Below are 22,599 nucleotides of genomic sequence, written 5' to 3'. Positions count from 1 at the left end.
GTCTTTCAAAGCACATAAAAATCCTGAATTTCTTCTTTGCACACTAAGTATGTGTGAACAATGACTGATAATAATGTGATAAGTTTAGTGGGTGTTTAATGTTAAGATATAAAAAACCAAACCCGGGACCTAATGCAAAAATATGGTATTCAGTAAACCGTCATCAAATGAGAGAAGGAAGAAAGTTAAATTTGATCCCAAATTTACGTCCAGCCTTAATTCTGGAAATAATTTTTGTTTTCCAAACACATAGGCTCATAGTTAGAAAAAGAAAATGATAGCTATAAATCAACTTAATTTTTCTCAAAATGAGTAAATAAAAAATCTTGTAGTCTTTCCTTCTGCCTTCCCTTCAGTTCAACAGCGGGCAACTCTCCCATTTCACTTACTGATCAAACATAGAATTACAACCAAATTTGACTTCCATGATATACGTTTGCTTCCATGGCTGTTTCCCACAAGCCAAGTGCGATGGCCACGTGAAGATAAGAGGCATGGTGCGTGTCCCTGTGACTCCAGCACCTGGCATCATGTCTGAAGCATTGCATTTGATCAGATGATTGGGGAATGGATGAATGGCTTAAGTGTTAACCTAAATTAAAAAGAGAACTCTAACAAACTGAGTTGCCAATGGAACATTAATTCTCTGACCTATCTAGTTGGAAAGTGATCCTCATGCTTTCGTCCAGCGACATTCTCTCTGCATCCACAGTGTGTACACTGCTCAAGGCCCTGGGACAAAGGTACCAGAATGCGGAAGAGACCAGTAGCTGATACCCTGAGAACACATATACCTTTAATTCCTTCAGGTCCCTATTCTGTGCCTCTTTCTCTGTGACCTCACCTCACACCATAGGATCTAAGTGACACAAACTGTTAACATAGTACTTTTTAGGAAGGAATTTCAAGGAATCAGAGATCCATCCATTTGCTGGAAACGGCACCTGACAATTAGCGTTTTCTCCAAACATCACCTCCCATTTTGTGCCTGAGGCTTTTAATGTGCGTGTGAAATCTAAGTATGACCTTCTTCACAGCAGTTCATAGTTTCCTAGCACTAGGCTTACTAACCTACGAAGGGTACTTGGCGCTCTCCTGGTTGATCATCATGTATTTTCCTTTGTTCTCTTCCTGCTTGTGCTGACTGATAATGGCAGAGGGGCGTTCATGAAATCCGAGAGATCAGACAGTTTCACTTCACTGGCTGGCCGGATCACGGGGTCCCTTACCATGCCACAGGGTTGCTGGGATTCGTCCGGCAGGTCAAATCCAAAAGCCCGCCCAACGCAGGCCCACTGGTGGTACACTGCAGGTAAGCAGCATACCCGGAGCCTCTGGAAGACGCACAGTGGGCAGTGGGTACGGGTCTCCTTTGGGGTGCTGAAAATATTTTGGAACCCGATGGAGGTGATGGTTGTACAATATTGTGAAGGTGCAAAATGCCACTGAATTGTACACTGTAAGTGGTTCATTTTATGTGACGTGAATTTCACCAAAATAAATTTTTTTAAAAGAAGCAGCAGCAGCACAGGGATCCTTTTTCCTCCACTGACAGACCTCTCTCTCCGTTCATTCAGTGCTGGCGCCGGGAGGACTGGCTGTTTCATTGTTATCGATATCATGTTGGACATGGCAGAAAGGGAAGGGGTGGTGGACATCTATAACTGTGTCAGGGAGCTGCGGTCCCGGAGAGTGAACATGGTGCAAACGGAGGTACTGTGCTCCCCGGCAACCCCCATCAGTCCACGGGCTTGGTCCCCACGGCCTCTCCTGCATCCCCACCTCCCAGAGCCAAAGGGAAAAGAAACTGGCAATTCTATCGTCAAAACACCCTAGAATGAAAAGTGATATACCTGGCAATCTTCCTTCCCTTGCTCCCTTCCTCTTCTTCCTTCTGTTTTTCCTTTCATAAATGAATAAAGAAGGCCAGGAGTCTCTCAGGTAACAGAATCTGCAGCCAGGAGCCTATATTTGCTTATGCTTCTGTGTCAAGGAACTTGGTAGAGTCTCTCTCTACATTAAGCTTTCAGGGTTTCAATATCATTTCTTTTTATTATGTCTTTTAAACTAGCGGGTAACCAAAGCAAGACCACTCCTGAAAATAGCCAGGCATTTTCCAAGTGTCTCAAGGGTAATGTCTGTAGATTTTGTTCTTCTACTGTTCCTAAAAATTCTGCCCAGTGGCCTGACATCGTGAGAATTTACTCATTTCACTCTGTACCAACTAGTACTTCTATCAAGTGGAATTCAAAGTACATCAGGAATCTAAGTTTTTGAGGAAAAGCATTACATCCTGCTCCCAGGAAATTCATAATTTTACTAATGTTTGATTGTTTTAAGTAAGCATTACACCCACCACCTGGAAAAATTCATGAAGTAGAACAAATAAGGGCCCCTTACGTTTTGATTGTGCATAGTTTACACAAGCTACAGGGAAACGGAATTCCTTTTTTTCAGTTAACATAAAGAAAAATAGCAGATACTGTAAATGGAGAAACCTGATGGAGGTGACAATTGCACCACAACATTGTGAAGTTGCAAAATGCCACTGAATTGTACACTTTAAGTGGTTCATTTTATGGTCTTTTTTTTTCTTTAGATAATAATGATAATAATGTATTTTTAATGTACTTTACAGGTGATCAAATGTTGCCGTGTCCCCTTTCTCATTTTATCTTTTTTGAGGTGTTGTTTAATAGCAGTGGGATGTTTTTGAGAATTGAGTCCTAGTTATTTATAGAAATTAAAGTAAAAAGTAATGAGACTTTTTTGCATCTCGTAATTAAAAGTCAATAATAAATATGGTAGAACTTTAGTAATTAATTTTGGGGAAACTGAGTGCCAATTGTGAATTAGAGGACCCATTTTTACACTGTAGATATCTTGTACATACATATAAGAGCTCTTTTCTGGACACACAAGGACTTTCATAATGATCACGTTAACTAATGTTTCAAAATAAGTAGTTCTAAGTGCTCAGAACTGTTTATTTTCACAGCAATGTCAAGTTTCCCTTTGCATTATTAATTCGGTTAGCAAATTCTCTTTTCATTAGAGATAGATAAGATTCTGCTCATTTCCTCACATGAAATATTGAGTTTCAGACTCCTGGGATCAGAATGATAGAAGTATTTTAGCCACAGTTACTCTAGCATTACAATGCTTGTTGTGGTATTTATCAGTGTCTGATTGGCTTTAATCAGTCCATATAATACTTGTGCATTGAGCCCTCCCGTTATACTGCCACAGATGGCCATTCAGTAACGTGCCAGCTATGCCCAGTGCGTAATACCCCTCTCCTAGCGGTTAGGTCCTCACACTTGGTTTCCCTTGGTCAAGAACACATTGTGTGTGATAGACTCCTGTTCCATTATCTTGAGCACATGGGGCCGTCTTCCCTCCTTCTCTAGATCTCTCTGTTACCTTGGCTTCTCTGTTAGTTTCGTGCAAAACTAATTGCAGTTTTTACAATTATTTTTAACCTTTTAAACTGCAATTACTTTTGTACCAACCCAATACTAACTCATCCCATCTGCTTCACCAGGAGCAATATGTGTTTATCCACGATGCCATCCTAGAAGCCTGTCTTTGTGGAGACACGTCCATCCCTGCTTCCCAAGTCAGGTCTCTGTATTATGACATGAACAAACTGGATCCACAGACAAATTCAAGCCAAATTAAAGAGGAATTCCGGGTAAGTCATGCTAAAGGGAGGGGTGAATGACTGACTTTGCTCCTTAAGAAATATCTCTTAAGGCAGATCTTTTGTATTATTATTATTGGTTTGTCATTATCTTGATCCCTTGAGGCAACACAGGGTTTCTCAGTCTTGGCAATATTGGCATTTGGGGCTGGATATCTCTTTGCTGTGGGGCTCTCATGTCCTGGTATCCATAGGCGCTACCCACTGGATACCGGGGCACCTCCACCATATCAGTTGTGACAACCAAAAATGTCTGTGGACATTGCCAGTGTCCCCTTGGGGCAAAGTTACCTTGGTCGAGAGCCATGGGGCTAGCAGAACCATTTCCCTCCTTTAAAAGCAGACAGCAGACAGTCCCAGAGTGCCACATGGATGCCACAAACAAAGCAAGTACATTTAGAGTATTTGCTGGGCAAGAGTTCGCTATTGGATTCCTTATACTCACTTTCAGTCTAAATGTACCTAGCTCTAGGCCAAATTCTACCCAACCTCTTACTCCCAAGTATCCAGATATCTAGCTCTAGTCAGACTGGATGGTACCTAATCCCACGATGGCCCTTATGTCTGATGGGCGCTACCTGTGGACAAAATCCAACGAGAGAAAAGAGAAATAAAAATGTAACAGTGCAAATAGGGGGATGGAGAAGGTGGGGAGGGGACCATCTTGCAGTCAGCTGCAAGAAACTTGGATCTACTGAAGTCTGAACTCGGGACAATGTCTGCCCAGCGATCTCTTCCCCATGTGTCTGTGTTTTGTCACGTAGACGCTGAACATGGTAACACCGACACTGCGTGTGGAAGACTGTAGCATCGCGCTTCTGCCCAGGAACCATGAAAAAAACCGGTGCATGGACATCCTTCCCCCAGACCGCTGCCTGCCTTTCCTCATCACCATTGACGGGGAGAGCAGCAACTACATCAATGCTGCCCTCATGGACGTAAGCCTGGTTACCTTCCTGCGGAAGGAGACAAAGATTTTTCTCCAGGGGGAGGATCTGGGAAGATGGCCAAATGTGGTCTGGGTCTTCCCCTTAACTCATCTGCCCTTGTTTTTGTTTCGTTTTGGGTATTTTTAAGACATGAACTATTTTTTCAACAAAGTACGTTTCAGACTTCACATATGTTTTTGTGTCAGCACCATTCTTGGCCTGAGAAACCACCAGTCCCAAAGTATCGATAAATGAAACATGTCTCTGAGCACTGAAATTTTTAACCTGCTGGCCAAAGAGCAAGAGGCAGCCATTAAGTCACTAAGGCAGTGAAGTGGGATAATATGGTTTCCGACATTATTTTAGTTCCCTTTCCTCCTAATTTAGGCAGTAATTAACACGGGGGGGAAAAATTGCCTGTCGGTACAGACAGTACACAACTCATTGCCTCCCGTCAATCCATTTACTTCTAACTGAATGAATATTTGCTATTCAAATGATGGGAAAAGTGAATGGATATTTTCAGTGCTAATATAGAAATTTTAATTCTATTGGTATGATATCAGTAAAAGAGTATTTAACTTGTTTGAAGTTGTCCAGAGCTATAAAAAACAAGTGTATCCTTTTATGTCAGGAATAAGTAACACCATCACATTAATAAATGACAAGGGAAAAGTTTTAAGACAAGCAGAACAGTTTTAATTATGCATACTTTTTAAGTTAAATTTTCTCCATTAAAATAGTTGCATAGAAGGCCAATATTGCTTTTCTATCAAAAATAGCAAAAAAAATTACAAGATACATATTGGTTTCTTAGCATCAAAGTGAGAATATTTATTTTATCATCATCATTCTGCAGATAAGTTTATATTTACTGTTACTTGGGGGTTGAAAGTGATGATAGAATTCAACAATTGTTAAATATGGCCAGTGTTTTATGTCTCAAATTTGTATGTGTACAAACTAACTTAGCTTCCTCCCTTCACATTTTCCTGGTATATTTGGATCTTTCTTATTTGTGTTTACAGAGCTATAAACAGCCTTCAGCTTTTATAGTCACCCAGCATCCTTTGCCAAACACAGTGAAAGACTTCTGGAGACTGGTCCTGGATTATCACTGCACGTCTGTAGTTATGCTAAACGACGTGGATCCGGCCCAGGTGAGACTCATGAATTATTGCAGTCAGAGCTTGTGCCCAGGGTCAAATCTGTGTTTGCTTTGTTTGCACGTTGAGAAGTGTGGGCTCCAGTGCCAGGTCACAAAAGCCAGGCAAGGATTGTAAACCAGTGATGCTGAAACATGAATGTTAAAAATCAGCTGGAATTAGGGGTTGAGGCAAAAAAGTTGTCTGAAACCAAAAAAGAAAAGCTGAAATCAAAATGGTGGAAGTGACAGGGCAAGACAGGGTTAGAAATTGGGCTGTTCCCAAAGGATGGAAACACTGTCTGTAGGGAGCTGCGAGGGAATGGGCAGAAAAGAGAATCTGTTTCAGAATGTGAACGTCACAAAGCCAAAATCAGAGCACGCAAACAGAGAGCCGTGATGAAAGGACATCAGCATCTAACACAGCCCTCGATTCCATCGGGGAGATCGTCACGGTGGGGTAACAGTGGAGACTGACAGGCGATTTAAGGGACAGCAATCAGTTTTGTCAACTCTTTGATAAAGTTATTAAAAATAAATAAAACTGCAACTTGAAGGTATGAGCACTGAGAATGATAAATGTGGCTTTTGCATAGCTTCTCTTCTTCAACGTAAAAAGAGATAGATGGACAGTGATGACTCACATTAATGATGGCATTGGGAACATTTTCTTAAAGGGATTTGTCAGGCAGGCATTAGGCCCTTTAGGAGCTGAATTTCTTGCCTTAGGGTATGGCTATACCAGTCACAGGCTTAACTACCATGACAGTTACAAGAAATTTGAATTTAGTGTGTTTTTTAAAGATTTTTATTAACTATAGCTAACATATTATATTAGTTGCAGGTGTATACCATAGTTATTCAACATTTATATACCTAAAGAAGTGATCACCATATAAGTCCACCAAATCTGACACTGTCCCAAACTATTGCAATATTATTGACTATATTCCCTATGCTGTACATTACATCCCCATGACTTGTTTTATATTTGAAAATTTGAACCTCTTATTCCCCTTTACCTTCCCCCATTTTTAATTTTTTTCAATTACAGTTGACATTCAATATTATTTTATATTAATTTCAGATGTACAACATATAGTTAGACATTTATATAATTTAAGATGTGATTCCCCCTGACTAGTTTAGCATCCACCTGGCACTATACATAGTTATTAGCATATTATTGATTATATTCCTTATGCTTTACTTTACATCCCCACCACCATTTTGTAACTACCAATTTGTACTTTCTAATCCCTTCACCTTTTTCACCCTGCCCCCCAAACCCTCCTCCCATCTATCACGCCGATAAATCTAGTACCCATCTGACACCATACATAGTTACATTAAATATTATTGACTATATTCCTATGCTATACCCTGTATCCCCATGACAATTGTGTAACAATCAATTTGTACTTCTTAATCCCCTCCATTTTTTCACCTATCTATAACCCCCTTCCCATCTGGCAACCATCAAAATGTTCTCTGTACCTATGAGTTTGTTTCTGTCTTGTTTGTTTGAGTCCACATATAAGCAAAATTACATTGCCTCTGTCTCTCTCTGTCTGACATTCTCCACTCAGCATGATGCCTTTCAGGTCCATCCATGCTGCCACAGATGGCAAGAACCCATTCCCTTCATAGCCAAGCAATATTCCATTGTATATACCGTGTTTTCCTGAAAGAAGACCTAGCCGGAAAATCGGCTCTGATGCATCTTCTGGAGCAAAAATTAATATAAGACCTGGTATATATCATATTACATTATACCCGGTATTATATTATATTATATTATATTATATTATATTATATTACATTATATTATATTATATTATATTATATTATATTATATTATACCCGGTCTTATATTATAGTAAAATAAGACCGGGTCTCATATTAATTTTTGCTCCAAAAGACACATTAGAGCTGATTATCTGGCGAGGCCTTATTTTCGGGAAAACATGGTATGTACCTCTTACTCTTTATCCATTCATCAATTGATGGACACCCAGTTTGCCTCCATATCTTGGATATTGTAAATAATGCTGCAATGAATATGTGGATGCATACATCCCCTCGAAGTAGCATTTTCGATTTCTTCAGATAAATACCCAGAAGTGGAATTACTGGGTCCCTCTTTGTATCTTTTATAGCCTTTGTTTTAAAGTCTATTTTGTCTGGTTTAAGTACTGCTAACACAGCTTTTTTTTTTTTTTCCATTTCCCTTTTCATGAAGGGAAAATTCCTTCATTCCTTTACTTTCCTATTCCTTTACTTTCAGTCTGTGTGTGCCTTTCAATGTGAAGTGAGTCTCTTATAAGCAGCATATATAAAGGTTTTCTTTTCTGTTCAGCCACTCTATCTTTTGATTGGAGCATTTACTTCATTTACATTTAAAGTAATTGTTGATAGATGCATAGTTATTGCCATTTTATTATTCATATTTTTATCTTTTTTTTCATCTTAAAGAAGTCCTTCTAATGTTCCTTGTAATACTGGCTTGATGCTGATGAACTCCTTTAGCTTTTCCTTGTCTGGCAAGCTCTTTATGTGTCCTTTGATTCTATGTGATAGCTTTCCTGGGTAGAGTAATCTTGGTTGCAGTTCCTTACTTTTCATCACTTTAAATATTTCCTGCCAATACCTTCTGGCCTACAGTGTTTCTGTTGAGAAATCAGCTGACAGTCTTATGGGAGCTCTCCTGTAAGTAACTAACTGCTCTTCTCTTGCTGCTTTTAAAATTGTTTCTTTGTCTTTAATCTTTGGCATTTTACTTATGATGTTTCTTGGATTGGGCTTCTTTGATTCATCTTGTTTGGGACTCTGCTTCCTGGAGTTGTATGTCAATTTCCTTTATCAGGATAGGCAAGTTTTCATCATTATTTCTTCAAATAGGTTTTCCATGCCTTGCTATAGCTCTTCTCCTTCTGGTATCCCTATGATGCAAATGTTGGTACACTTAATTATCCCAGGGGCCCCTTATACTGTTCTCATTTTTTTATGTTCTTTTTTTCTTTTTTGCTGTTCTCTTTGGGTGTTTTCTGCTACCTTGTCTTCTAAATCACTGATTCCATCCTCTGCGTCATCTAACCTACTGTCGATTCCCAATAATGTATTCTTCATTGCAGTTATTGTATTCTTTATTTCTGTCTGGTTCTTTTTTATGCTTTCTATTCCCATTTTTATGTTTCCTATCTCCTTGTTAAAGTTCTCCCTGAGATCATTGAGCATCCTTATAACCAGCGTTTTGAATTCTTCATGTGGTAGATTGCTTGTATACATTTTGTTCAGTTCTTTTTCTGGAGCTTCATTCTTTTCTTTCCTTTGGGACATGTTTCTTTGTCTCCCCATTGTGGTTGCCTCCTTGTGTTTGTTTCTATGTATTAAGTAGGGATGCTATGTCTCCCAGTCTTAGTAGAATGGCCGTATGTAGTACGCGTCTTGTGGGACCCAGTGGTGCAGTCTCCCAAGTCACCTGAGCCTGGTACTCCAGGTGTGTCCTTTGTGTGGGTTGTGTGTGCCCACCTGTTGTAGTTGAGCCTTGGTTGCTGTTTACACATCAATGGGAGTTTTTGGCCCTCGGGCTGATTGGTTATGAGGACTGGCCTTGACTACAATGGAGGAGCGGTTTTGCAATGCCCTACAGAGCAGGATTCGCTTTAGCAGGGCTCTGGTAGCTGCCCAGTCTTCCCTTTGAGTGTGTCATCCTTGGAGGCAGCCAGGTGGTGCTCCAGTTCAGTCTGAAGCTGGCCAACCCCAGGACCTCCTGGGAGGGGTCCTGCTGCAAGCCAAGTTCACCTGTAGCCTGTGCCGTTCCTGAGGCCACCTGGCATGAGCCACAAAGCAATCTACAGATGGCTGCCACCACACTGGGCTTGGAGATGCCTCCAGTATCCAAGCAGCAAACCAAGGCTAGCTGCCATTAGTGGCAGGCTATGGGCTGCTCAACAAGAAGTACTGGGTACACTGAGGCCAGATGCTGTTTGTTAGGGTTTTTGGAACTTTTGAGAGATTTTATGAAAGTCTGCAGCATGAGTATCATGCAGGGTGTCAGGCGGGGTCTCTAGTTTCACTCCCCACATAAGAACGCAGGATATGGTGAGGCCAAAAAGGAACACCCACGGAGCCATACCGTGGGGAGTCATACCACTATATTCTCGCTGGTGGCTGGGTTCGAGACACAGGAAGCAGGAGCCACACTATCCGCAACCTGCTGTCTACTTCTCTCTGTCAACTAACCTCACTTGCTAGCTGCAATCCGCCGTGCTAACTGCAATCCACGCTTGCTAGTTCACCCACCATCTTCTTGCTAGCCCCCATTTGCTGCTAACGTAGCCACAGCAGTTATATTAGTGGCCAGTGGCTCACTGGTTTCAGCTGATGTCCAACTAGCTACAGCTGATAGCCATCCAATTACAGTCGATGGCCGTTTACTACCTGAGCCAGCACCTTTCCACGTGAGGCCGGGAGCCTGGAAACTGCACTCCTAGCTCTGTCCCCACAATGTACCAAGACAGGCCGTTTGTATGGAATAGCCACTGGAAGCAGCTTGAGTGTGCCCGAAGATTGAGTGGGGCAGGTTTTCAGGGAATCACCAGGGCAGGACCACCACTGTTGGTCAGGTTGATGGAGACTCATATGGTGGCTTCCTGTATCTGCATGGTAGAAGCGGGGAGATCTCAACAAAGAAACAATGGATTCTGCCAACACTTCTGTCTGGGAGATAGCTGCTCCTCCAGCCCTCACCCTGAAATCAGATAACTCAGTTCTTCCCCATATGTCCTTGGTGCCTTTCAAGCCAGTGCTAGAGCTCAGAGCAAGTGAATCCATCAGTGAGTAAATCCGTGCACGGGATCTTTAAGAGGAACACCTTGGACTTCAGCCACCCTTTATCTCACTCAGCCACAATCTCTGGTGGTTTTCACAGCCAGAAGTTATAGATACTTTTCTCCTTGACACTGTAACCCTGGGCTGGGGCGCATGGTGTGGGGCTGGGACCCCACCCTTCTTTGGGAGCTATACCTCTGCAGCTGAGATATCCCTCTCCATTTTTAATGGTCACATGCGGGTGTGAGACCAACCCCTTCCACATTTCTGTCCCTTTTACCAGTCTCCAGGTGGTCCTTCTGTATATCCTTAGTTGTAGGACTTCAATTCATCTAGACTTTAGGTAATTCTCAATGATGGTTGTTCTGTAGTTTAGTTGTAATTTTGATGTGGTCATGAGAGGAGGCAAGCACAGCATTTTCCTACTACACCACCTTGACTGGAAATCTGAACTTAGCATGTTTTAACAAAAAACTGTTTATGGAACGGAATTATTTCCTATCTGATAGAGATAAATTTTTTAAATAAAAAATGTCTGAAGTATTTCAGTATCCAAACCGGACAAAATATTTCCTTCCTAAAATCCATTTTACTGCCATCATCTGCCATAAATGGCATGACATTCACTTTAATTCTATAATGTTTTCAATTATGTTTGAGGCACTGCATTATATTGTTAAGGCTCTAGCCTGAAAGCTAGTTAATGAAATAATAATAAATAATTCTTGACCTCACCTAGTTCTTTTTGCATAAGAAGCTTAGATATTTTGGAAGTCTTCCTCAGTGATCTTTTCTGAAACATAAACTGCAGCCATTTGTAAAGACACCACAGCTTGGAGAGCTTCAAAGACGAAACTCAAAACAGGACTAAGGATCCTGGTTTTGTAACTCACAATGTCATGGGTTAAATTTCACTAATTCAAGATTTCTTAGTCACATTTATAGGATAAGGGACTTGTTTCCTCTTCAGAATCATTTTTCCCCCTAATGTGAATCCTGAAATGTAATGATATACTGTTTTGTTCATATTAGTGAGCCAGATGTTAGTGATTACTGTATGTTCTTTTTAAACAACAGTGTTTGTTGGGGCAGCCTTGCCTGCCCCATGGTAGGAGAGACAAAGAGACTCCAATTCCATTGTGCAGACAGAGCTGATTTTCAGAGTGAGAGAAAAGAGGCTCTTGGGAGTCCATCTTTTAGAGAACACTAAACTGAGCATTTGAACTTAAAGGCTTTCCAATTGTACAAGAATAGCACTCAACTATTTTAAGTATTTGTAGGTCTGGTTCATGGACGTGTTATGCACCATTTAAGCCATTTTCTACACGGTTTACTTGGGCAGAGTGCAGAATGCAGTGTGCCAAGAGCCAAGCACCAGCCCAGGCCATTCATATTTCTCTGGTGTAAGTGACAAGCTTTTGATCAGGACTTGAACTGAGGGAGCAAGCAAAAAGCAAAGCCAGCTCAGTCAGGAGTGAAATGGGCAGAACAGTTCAAATGTGCATGTTAGAGCTTTTATTACCATCTTGGCTTCCCATCACAATGCCTATTAATTTTAACAGTTGGTACACTTGGGTATCAAAAAGAAAATAAATATTAGCATGCTATAATTTGATAAAGCAGTTTTATAACTTGTCACCAGGAAGTGCTGGTGAGGAAGGAAAAAATTCATGAAAGCATTACTTAAAAATAAATGAATGTAATTTCTAAAATACTATACACTTCGCTAACATAAAAAGTACCCTTAGTTATCCTATTTTCATTCTTGATCATAAAGTCCAAACCTCTAACTTCTTTATAAGAGAGAGAGGAAGATTGCTGTTTCTGTTGTCCCACTGTTAACTGAAAACTATCTTGCAATCTTGATTATGAATCAACCGTAGCAACCTTTGACAATCGGATTTTAGATCCTTTGGAAAATAATAGCCATCAAAAAAGGAAATTCAACTAGTGAATTATCCTGTTGTAGTACATCATTCTGCTTTTGTAGTACATCATTCATAAAATTAGGTGATATGTTTTTCATCTGCTTTTGGCCCAATAGAAACTTGTTACAAAATAATCTAGTAGTTCCCTCTTGCCTCACCACAGCTATTTGTCCCTCAAGTCAATCAGAGAGATCAAAATTACACACTACTCCAAAAACAAGTCACTGAAATACCAAGTCCCAAAAGAAGTTTAATTTCCAACTTGAAATGCCAATTAGGATCTTAGGGCTTTAAGAAAGGGTTGTAAGAAGAAACGATCTTGGGTGTCCTCTCACCTGTCTCCAAGTTTAGTATTTCTGTGGGATGCTTATGAACATGTCTCTTTGATGAGCCACCATACCCAGCAGCACTCCTGCCACACTGAGTTGTGTGTCACGTTGTGCCAAAGTTCTAGTTACCCAGTATCACCAATACCTGGAGTTTGAGACTCTAGGAAATTGTGTTTTTAATTAAAGGCATCTCCAGGTAAAAAAAAAAAAAACAGTAAAACATTCACTCTTATTACACCACGTTTTCTTGATCGGAGCTGAGAGGGTTTGGACCAGAGCATGAAAATGCAACCCAACACGGTTATCAGTGTCTTGTCACAAAATAGCCCTATTGCTCAAAGTGATTACAAATTACAGTGCAACCCCATGGGAGGATGGAGATTTGTGTGTTAGCACATATGTGTGCCACCCTAAGTATCTTAGCTCTTGTAATGGCAGCTAGTGGCCTCTCCCCAAGGCCTGTCAGCATGCAAAAGGGTGTGTTGGACAGTGTCCACATGACCACCTCAGAAAGCAGAATTGCTCATGGCTTAACGATGCTTTCTGAAAAAAATGAAGAAAAAAATACTAGAAGGACAGGTAGAGCTGAGGAGTCAGCCAACAAGAAAGTCCTAAGATCCACTTACTGGAAGGAAAAGACAGTGAGGAAAGAAAATGAAGTGAATCCAGGAAGTATTAAGAATTCCTGAATGTCGATAGTGACCTCATTCAAACTGTCCATGGTGACCTTTTTCTGATCATTAACCTCATGTTTCTGTGTTTTGAATTCAGTTGTGTCCACAGTACTGGCCAGAGAATGGAGTTCACAGACATGGCCCCATCCAAGTGGAATTTGTTTCTGCTGATTTAGAAGAAGACATCATCAGCAGGATATTCCGTATTTATAATGCAGCCAGAGTAAGAATCACAGCCAATATTACTTATATTGTAGTTTCATTATTTTCTTATTTGTTGAATATTTATTGTGTCACTTTGTGTCAGTCACTGTTCTAAGAGTTTGGAATATATCAGTGAACAAAACCGAGCTCCTGACCTCATGGAACTTACATTCTAATGGGAGAAGATAGATAATAAATAATAGGTATAACAGATTTAATAAGAGATATAGTATGTTTGAAAGTGATAAATGCTACAGAAAAAAAGTGGGGTAGTAGAAAATACTAGGGCCATGAACAGGAGAGAGAGAAAGGCTCTGTCTTAAATAGATGTACCATGTGAGCAAAGACCTGACAGAATTGAGGAAGCAGCCATTCAGGTCTCTCTGGAGTCAGCTTTCCGGGCAGCAGTGATGGTCAGTGCAAAAGCCCTGAGGTTGGGTCTTGCCTGGTGAGTTCCAGGAACAGTAAAGAGGCTGATGTGGCTGGAGCATAGTAAGATAAGGTCACTTAGAGAGAAACGGTGGGGGTGGGGGTTTGAGGGTAGCAGAGATCATGTAGGGTCAAGAAGGCCACTGCAAGCATTTGGGCTTTTGCTCTGAAGTAAATAAGGAGCCATTACAGGGTTGGAGTAGAAAAATCACATGATGTAATTTAACTTTTAAAATGAGTACTCTGGTTTCTGTGTTGAATCAACTGTAATAGAGACCGATCAGGAGGCTATTATCACCACCCAGGTGAGAAATCACAATGGCAGGACAAGAGTGGTAGCAGTTGGAGGTAGTAAGAGGTAGAGAGATTATGGTATATTCTGACGATAGAGCCAATAGGATTTGCTGACAGGTTGAATCCCAGGGAGTCAATGGTGACTCTGGAGATTTTAGTCCTGAGAACTAGAACGATGGAATTGATATTAACCAGCCTTTTCTAACTTGGTGTAACAGGACTGTTTGGGGGGGTGGGGTTAGTCACACGTGGAAAGATGGTCAGGAGTTCAATTTGAAACATACTAGGTTTGAGATGACTATTAGACACCTAAGTGGAAATACCAAGTAGGTGTTTGAATCTATGAGGGTGAAATTCAGGAGATAGTTCTGAACTGGAGATATAAATTGATGACTTATTGGAATATTTAAAGCCGTAAGACTGAATGAAATCAAGTGAGAGACAGAAGAGAAAGGGACCCAAGGACTAAGGCTGCGGCTTCCATCAGCAAGAAGCCTGGGAGAAAGGGAGGCCCAGGCAGAGGGGAGACAGTGTAGGGAACAGGAACAGCTGGGTGAAGAAAGTGTGTCCACAAGATCAAATGCTGCTGAGGGCCATGGAAGATTTAGTCCAAGTGATTTAGCCGTGGCCCGGTTAAAACTGTTGTCTTTTCTAACACTGTCTTGAATACTGCAATTTCATTTAATTATGACTAAAGATTAATTAACTATTGATATCTTAGCAACATTCACACCAATAAGCAAAACCATATAATACAGGAAACACAGTGCAGTCTATTTATCACCCTGAGCTCACAAGCATCTTCTGATTGTAATTTATCCTTTACCTTTAATTTGCCTGTAATTAAAGTATAGCCATGTTACCACTTATGGTGCAATGTAGTCAGTGCTCATGTTGTGTGTTATTTTTCACTTAGCTTTTGCAAAATTGTAAGCCTTCTGCTTCACTTTTATTGGTCTGGCCCGTCATTTAAAACACCTCATTTTTTATAACAGCTGGAGATTACATCTCATAACTCTCAGGCCAGTAGCAGCTTCCTTTGTTATTTACAGGCAGGTCTTCCTAATGCCCTGCTTTGATGAGAAGAGGAAGTAAGTGGAATCAGCCCACTGGAATTCAATAAAGTAAACAAGGCCTCTTTTCTTTCCACTCCTTGATTGTTGCCTGACTCTCTCTAGCCCCAAGATGGATATCGGATGGTGCAACAATTCCAGTTCCTGGGCTGGCCAATGTACAGGGACACACCAGTGTCCAAGCGCTCCTTCTTGAAGCTTATTCGCCAAGTGGACAAGTGGCAGGAGGAGTACAACGGTGGTGAAGGCCGCACGGTTGTGCACTGTTTGTAAGTGTGAGATTGAGCTCTACTTCTCAGAATGATCAGCCGACACTCGGTTACCTCCTAGTTCACTAGCTCTTGTTTCACTACAACTGGAGAGGACTTAAGTAGATGTGGGTGAATGGAGATGGTCAGTCTACCCAGTGAGGGTTTGCTTTGCTTTGCAGAAAACAAGGTATGCACATTTTGCATTTGGATGGGGGTGTCACTGCTATAAAAATAAGCCCTGACCTTGTGATTGGGACACACACATCCCCAAAAAAACACCTGGGTGGGTTCAGTGGGCTCCCACTGGCTCTTGAGAGCCAATTGTTACATTTGGGGGGATTTTATGAGCTGAATGAATTTTCTAAACTGTTGGTAACTTGAAATTGTCCATATTGGAAGCATTTATATCAGAGAAATCAGCAAATGCTACACATCAGGGCTTCCTCCCACCCAGCAAAGCTAGCTTACTTACCATCACACTAGTTGATAATTATATTGAAAACCTTGTCAGAGCCTTCAGAGAACTCTTTTTCTTTTTCTTTCTTTCCTTTTTTTAAGTTTTTTGGGGTGACAATTGTTAGTAAAGTTACATAGGTTTCAGGTGTATAATTCTGTAAAACATCATCTATATATCACATTGTGTGTTCACCACCCAGAGTCAAAGAACTCTCTTTTTCTTTGTGGTTTTTAAGAGTTTTGTTTTGGATTTTTGTTTTGTTTTATTTTGTTTTGTTTTGTTCTGTTTTTGAACTGGGAATGTAAGAATATATTGGAAATGTTTGGTTAGAGTCATTGTCTCCAAAGTGTGGTCTCCAGGCCACCACTTTTAGCAGGTGCTAAAACGGGAGAGCCTCTGCTACAGAGCCGTGACTCCCAACCTTGGCTACTACCGTGTTTCCCCGAAAATAAGCTGGACAATCAGTTCTAATGCGTCTTTTGGAGCAAAAATTAATATAAGACCCAGTATATTATATTATATTATATTATATTATATTATATTATATTATACCCAGTCTTATAGTAAAATAAGACCAGCTATTATATTATACCTGGTATTATGTTATATTATATTATATTATATTATATTATATTATATTATACCCGGTCTTACACTGGGTCTTATATTTTTTTGCTCCAAAAGATGCATTAGAGCTGATTGTCCAGCTAGGTCTTATTTTCGGGGAAGCACAGTAGTTCAGTCATTTAGAAAGCTTTAAAAAAAGAAAACAAAAATCCATGCCCAAGCCATACCCAAACCCCATTAAATCAAAACCACTGGTGGGGTGATAGACCTAGACATCAGTTTTTTAAAGCTACTAGATAGTCTCAGTGCCAAGGTGGAGAGCTACTGAATAGACTTCCATGCTTTCAAAGCACTTTCACCTGCATTTTCTCATTGGTGGTGACATGTAGCTAACCAGCCAGCTGAAATTGGCTTCATGGAGCAGGCAATTAGAAAGTCATGGCAGTTAGGGAAGATGTTCAGAGAAATTGTGGAATCTTAACGTATTAAGCGTATGTCTCTGTTCAGCAGTGTCATCAGAGGCGTACAATGAGATCTCTCCCAAATGAAGGGAAAATAAAGTTTTATTCTGGGCCCACCAACCTTCATTAAAATGACAAGCTTGGCTAAGCTGGGTTACTTTCTACTCGTGTCTTTATCTCACACGATGCCACCCCCACCCAGGGAGGGCCCCAGCAGGCCTCCCTTGCAGCCCAGAGCTCTGCGCTGCCTCTCACAAGTCAAAACGTGGCAGTGCCTCATTCTGCAGGAACCTGCTATTTCCTTGGAAAGAGTCTTATGAACCTTCTCACACCTAAATCTCACCCAGAGATCCAAATTCTTTCTTCCCTGAAAAGTTGTTTATTAACACCCCCCACCACCACCACCCTTACTACTTTCTGCTTCCTTCTCATGGACTCAGTTCATTAAAAACATCTCTACCAAGAAAATGCCAGAAAATGAATGATAACATCTCATATCCCCATTTTTATTTCTTTAAGTCCACATATAACCTCCAATCAGAAAAAGATCAGAGGGTCACCTGTGTGAATTGATACAATCCTGGCAAGGAAAATAGACGTTTTAGTTAGAGTTTGTATTATGTCTAAGTTTTTATAAAAAAAACTGAAAATAGTTTGCAGATGCCCATTTCTGCATCTGTAGTTCACTGACATGTGGAACCACAAGTGTAATGCATGGCAACCCTTTGATTAGTAGCTTCCTTATGATGGCTAGTCTGTAACCCAAAGGACTAAGTCACAGTGGGAAAGCTGAGGCACCAGGACAGGCCTGAGAAGATAAAAAAGACCCCTTACATCACTGCACCTTGTAAACAACCACCAACTATACTCTTCCTGGACAAAGCTGTGACCTTAGAACTAAACAGTTATATCACCTTCCCATGTGATATCTAAAACAGTGGGCTATTCTTTAACTGCAGTGGACGATGGTGGGCATCTGTTGTTTCTGCCCTCCTGCCAGCCCAGCACCGTTTCCTCTTCTTCTGGTGAGAGAACTTTGATTGTTCTTTGAGAACCATTCTCCCCGACTACAGAGTCCTTGTGGTTCCTGTGGTGCTGCCTCTTACTCTCTTGGGGTCAGGGCGGCATGAGACCCAGGCCTGGTGAGGATGTTTATTGTTTAGATTTATGAATCTAAGACTTTTTGGTTGTGAGAAACAAAGTTAGGTTAAATTGGTATCCTCCAGTATAGGCCAGGAAAGAGAGCTTACCATAGAACTACACAACAACTCCCTGCTACTCATCTAGAGGTAAGGGCATGTATTCAGCATCATGTAGCGCCACCTAATGGCTGTGAGAGGAGCATCGCTGTCTGAGACAGACCTTCAGGTGTGGTGAACTGAATGGTTCCTAGAACAGCATGTGACAATTGCATTGGCGAACTTGTTTCAAGGATGTTGCTAACCTTTTTTGATATCAGAGGGATTACTCATTATAAATTTGTACGAACTGGACAAACAGTTAACCAAGTTTACTATTTGGAAGTGCCGAAAAGGCTGCATGAAAACGTTAGACGACCTGAACTTTTCACCAACAATTCATGGCTCTTGCATCCCAACAATGTACCAGCTCAGAGGGCATTGTCGGTTAGGGAGGTTTTAGCCAGTAAACAAATAACTGTATTGGAACACCCTCCCTACTCACCTGATCTGGCCCCCAGTGACTTCTTTCTTTACCTGAAGATAAAGGAAATATTAAAAGGAAGACATTTTGATGACATTCAGGACATCAAGGGTAATAACAATGACAGCTTTGAAGGCCATTCCAAAAAAACAGTTCCAAAATTGCTTTGACGTCTGGACTAGGCACTGTTGTCGGTGCATAGCTTCCCAAGGGGAGTACTTTGAAGGTGACTGTAGTGATATTCAGCAATGAGGGATGTAGCACTTTTTCTAAGATGAGTTCACGAGCTTAATTGTCAGAGCAAATAGGGAGTTTTCTTCTTATACATGTCTTCCAGCTAATAAACGAGGAGAAATGTAAGATATCCCCATTTTTCAATTCTTGATGAAAATAATGCCTGTAGACAATCGTAGCCAACAGCTTCTGACAGCATTAGGTGAAAAACAAATTGGGGGGAAAGCAGTGTGGTACCTGCACAAAGACAGAAGATAGACTAATGGAGCAGAAGGAAAATCCAGGAACTGAGCCACACGACCACCTGGGTTACAGCAAAGATCCCACAGCAACACACCTACTGCGAGGCAACAGGAAAAAACTGCCTTCATACCTGGTCTTCTCCTCACACTACTCACAGAAATCATTTCCAAATGGATTGTAGACCAAAATATAAAAAGGAAAACAACAAAGCTTCTAGGATAAAATCTTCATGATCATGAGGTAACCAAAGGTGTGTTACACACCACACAGAACACTAGCCATGAAGGAAACATTGATAAATTGGAATTCATTGAAGTTAAACATTTCCATTCATCAAAAGACACCAAGGGAGAGTGAAAAAACAAGACATGAAGTTGAAGTTTTGAGATGCATACATCTGACAAAGGACTCATAGCCAGAATGCCTAAGAACTACTACAAGTCAATAGGGAAAAGATAGATAACCCAATTGGGCAAAACACTTGACAGAACTTCTTCTTTTTTTTTTTTTTTTAAGTATCTAAATAGCCAATAAGCATAAATCCTCAGCACCATTAGTTTTCAGGAAAATACACATTAAAGCCAGGATTGGATGCCACAGCATACTCACCGAAATGGCTGAAATTTAGAAGACGAATAAATAAATGATAATACCAAGTGTTAGTGAAGCTGTAGAGTAATAGGAACTCCCATACACTGCTGGTAGGAGGTAAATACGATACAGCCACTTTGGAACTGTTGACAGCATGTACTAAAGCTAAATATAAATACATTCTCTGAGCTCTTCCGCTCCTAGACATATGACTACAGAAATGAGTCGTGTATGCCCCACAAGACGTGTTGATAACAGGTTTACTCATAATATTGGAAAGTAGAAACAGCCCATTCATCAACCGTTACATGAATAAATTATCAGTAGTATATCCATTCAATGGAATTATATTCTCAGCAACATAAAAGAATAGGTTACTGATATGACATGGATGATTCTCACACAGATAATAGTAAGTTAAATAAGCAAAACTCAAAAGAGCATATACTGTCTGATTCCACTGATACAAAATTCAAAAACAGACAAAAGAAACTTATCATGCTAGAAGTGAGAACAGAGAGTATCTTTAGGGTATTGATGGTATTGATGAGGAAGGAGTAAGAGGGAGGTCTAGGGGACTGATCATCATCTGTATTTTTATCTGAAGGGTAGTTACATTACGTGTGCATTTGTAAAAATTAATTGAGATATATACTTACCATTTGTAGACTTCATTGTAAGTATGTTGTATTCTATTTAAAACTGATTTGGAATTTAAAGGATTGATCAAGCTGACATTTGAACACAATGATCAATCTTAAAATCACAAACCAAGGAATAACTTGACATCTGTGCCTGTTTCCTGATGAAAGTGTACTTATAAGGTATCTTTGTCAAAAAAAAAAATTCTTATGAAGCTCTGGAGCTAACTCCCAATTTACAGGAAATACAGGATTAAAGAGCAACATGTTAAATGATTCACAGAGACACAGTGAATGAGAACAACCCAGAATATGGAGCTCTCAACAGAAAAAATGAATCCATTTCTCCCTGGAAATAAATTGCCAAGGAAAACAAAGAGAGCGAAGAGGAACATATAGATTAAAATAAACTTGTAAGACATTTCAACCAAATACTATGTGTGGACTTTGCTTGGATGTGGATTTGAAAAAGGCAACCATAAGAAAATGTCTGAAACAATCTGGGAAATTTGACCAGTAACTAGAAATTTGATTATATTAAAACAATAGTGTTTAATTATTTTAGGTGTGATCACGATATTGTGTTTATTTTTTTAAAAAAGACCCCTAGTTCCTTGGAGAAGTGATTGATTCCAGAGCTGGTACAGGGAAGACGCAGGATGAGTGTGGAACATCTTGTGGTTCCAGAAAGTAGGGAGATGCGCAAAAAAGGATGGAGTCTGGTCAAAAGAACACAGGAACTAGACTGATGGAGCTCCTAGTGACCGAAGCTGGAACAGTTTCAACAACAAAATAAATATCGTTACTCCTGGATTTTAGGTCATAAAATGAAATTAATATGTATAAGTCTAAACTGACATAAATAATAAAACAAAATAAGCAAAGAAAATTTTTAAATGGAAGAGAAACAAATAGCTCTCTATTATAGTAGAATGTTGGAGCAGCAAGGGAAGTAGAAAAGCAATTAGGTAAACACCACAGTGATCGTTGCTACAGACAGGGTCCACCAATGGATGCTAAAATCAGTGGGTGAAACTTTGAGGAGAAACAAGATATTTGCATAATCCCGAAGTATCTTTCCCAAGATATTTATTAACTACAAAGAGAACGGTAACATCTACACGGTGACGACATCTGCCAGATGCCCACCATCTTAAGAAGTGCTCAAAGTTAACATCACCAGCGATAAGACAGTTCAACAACATGAATCCCTTGAAAGACGCAACAGCCCTTCTGTGGTTTTCTTGCCAAAATGTATAACCTCATTTCCAATCATGAGAAAACATCAGACAAGCCCAAATGAAGAGACGGTCTACAATTTGTATTTTACAATGACTTCTCAAATTGCGGATAGGGATCATGGTTATTTTCCACATCTACATCCTATGTTTGGTATTCCATAAAATAACTGACCGGTACTCTTCAAAAGTGTCAAGGTCAAGAAAGAGAGGGAAAGACTGAGGACACATCACAGATTGGAGGAGAGTAAGGAGACAGGACAACTAAGTACAAGGTAAGGATCCTGGATTGGATCCTGGAGCAAAAAAAACGGACATTCATGAAAAAACTAGTGGCAACTAAGGTCTGTAGTTTAGGTAATAGTTTTGTAGCCATGTCAATTTCCTGGTTTTGCCCCTGTACTGTGGTTGTGTAAGATGTTCACACTAGAGCAAGGTGGGTATGCAAGGGAATTCTCTGCTATTTTTGCAAACATCTGTATGTCTAAACTTGTTCAAAATAAAAAAGCTTTATTTAAAAAGAGCCCTTATGTTTTAGAGATAAATAATGAAATACTAATAGATGTTCTTTTTAAGGCCAAGTCCATCTTTGAACAGAACCCACACTCATCACCAGTTTTCCTGGCAGATACTAAATGAGGTGTTTGTTCATTGAAAATTTTCCTAGGTGGGCCCTCTCTATAAAAATTGATACGGTGCTGTATTAAATTATAT

General features: G+C 40.2%; 1 protein-coding gene across 11 annotated transcripts in view; it reads left to right on the top strand.

Annotated features, from left to right (window-relative positions):
- PTPRM (protein tyrosine phosphatase receptor type M) overlaps positions 1-22,599 on the top strand; it is a 799,491-nt gene that overhangs the window by 769,413 nt on the left and 7,479 nt on the right. For all 11 annotated transcript variants that reach the window (XM_033087233.1, XM_033087234.1, XM_033087225.1 and 8 more), the window contains 7 exons: positions 1,158-1,312; positions 1,578-1,713; positions 3,545-3,694; positions 4,468-4,641; positions 5,661-5,792; positions 13,638-13,763; positions 15,646-15,809. In XM_033087233.1, the coding sequence (XP_032943124.1) occupies positions 1,158-1,312; positions 1,578-1,713; positions 3,545-3,694; positions 4,468-4,641; positions 5,661-5,792; positions 13,638-13,763; positions 15,646-15,809 (1,037 nt within the window). The remainder of the gene's footprint in view (positions 1-1,157; positions 1,313-1,577; positions 1,714-3,544; positions 3,695-4,467; positions 4,642-5,660; positions 5,793-13,637; positions 13,764-15,645; positions 15,810-22,599) is intronic.

This window comes from Rhinolophus ferrumequinum, chromosome 19 (assembly GCF_004115265.2).
Source record: "Rhinolophus ferrumequinum isolate MPI-CBG mRhiFer1 chromosome 19, mRhiFer1_v1.p, whole genome shotgun sequence".
Lineage (NCBI taxonomy): Eukaryota > Metazoa > Chordata > Mammalia > Chiroptera > Rhinolophidae > Rhinolophus > Rhinolophus ferrumequinum.
Note: the sequence above shows the minus strand (reverse complement) of the source record. Positions and strands in the feature narration are given on the sequence as shown.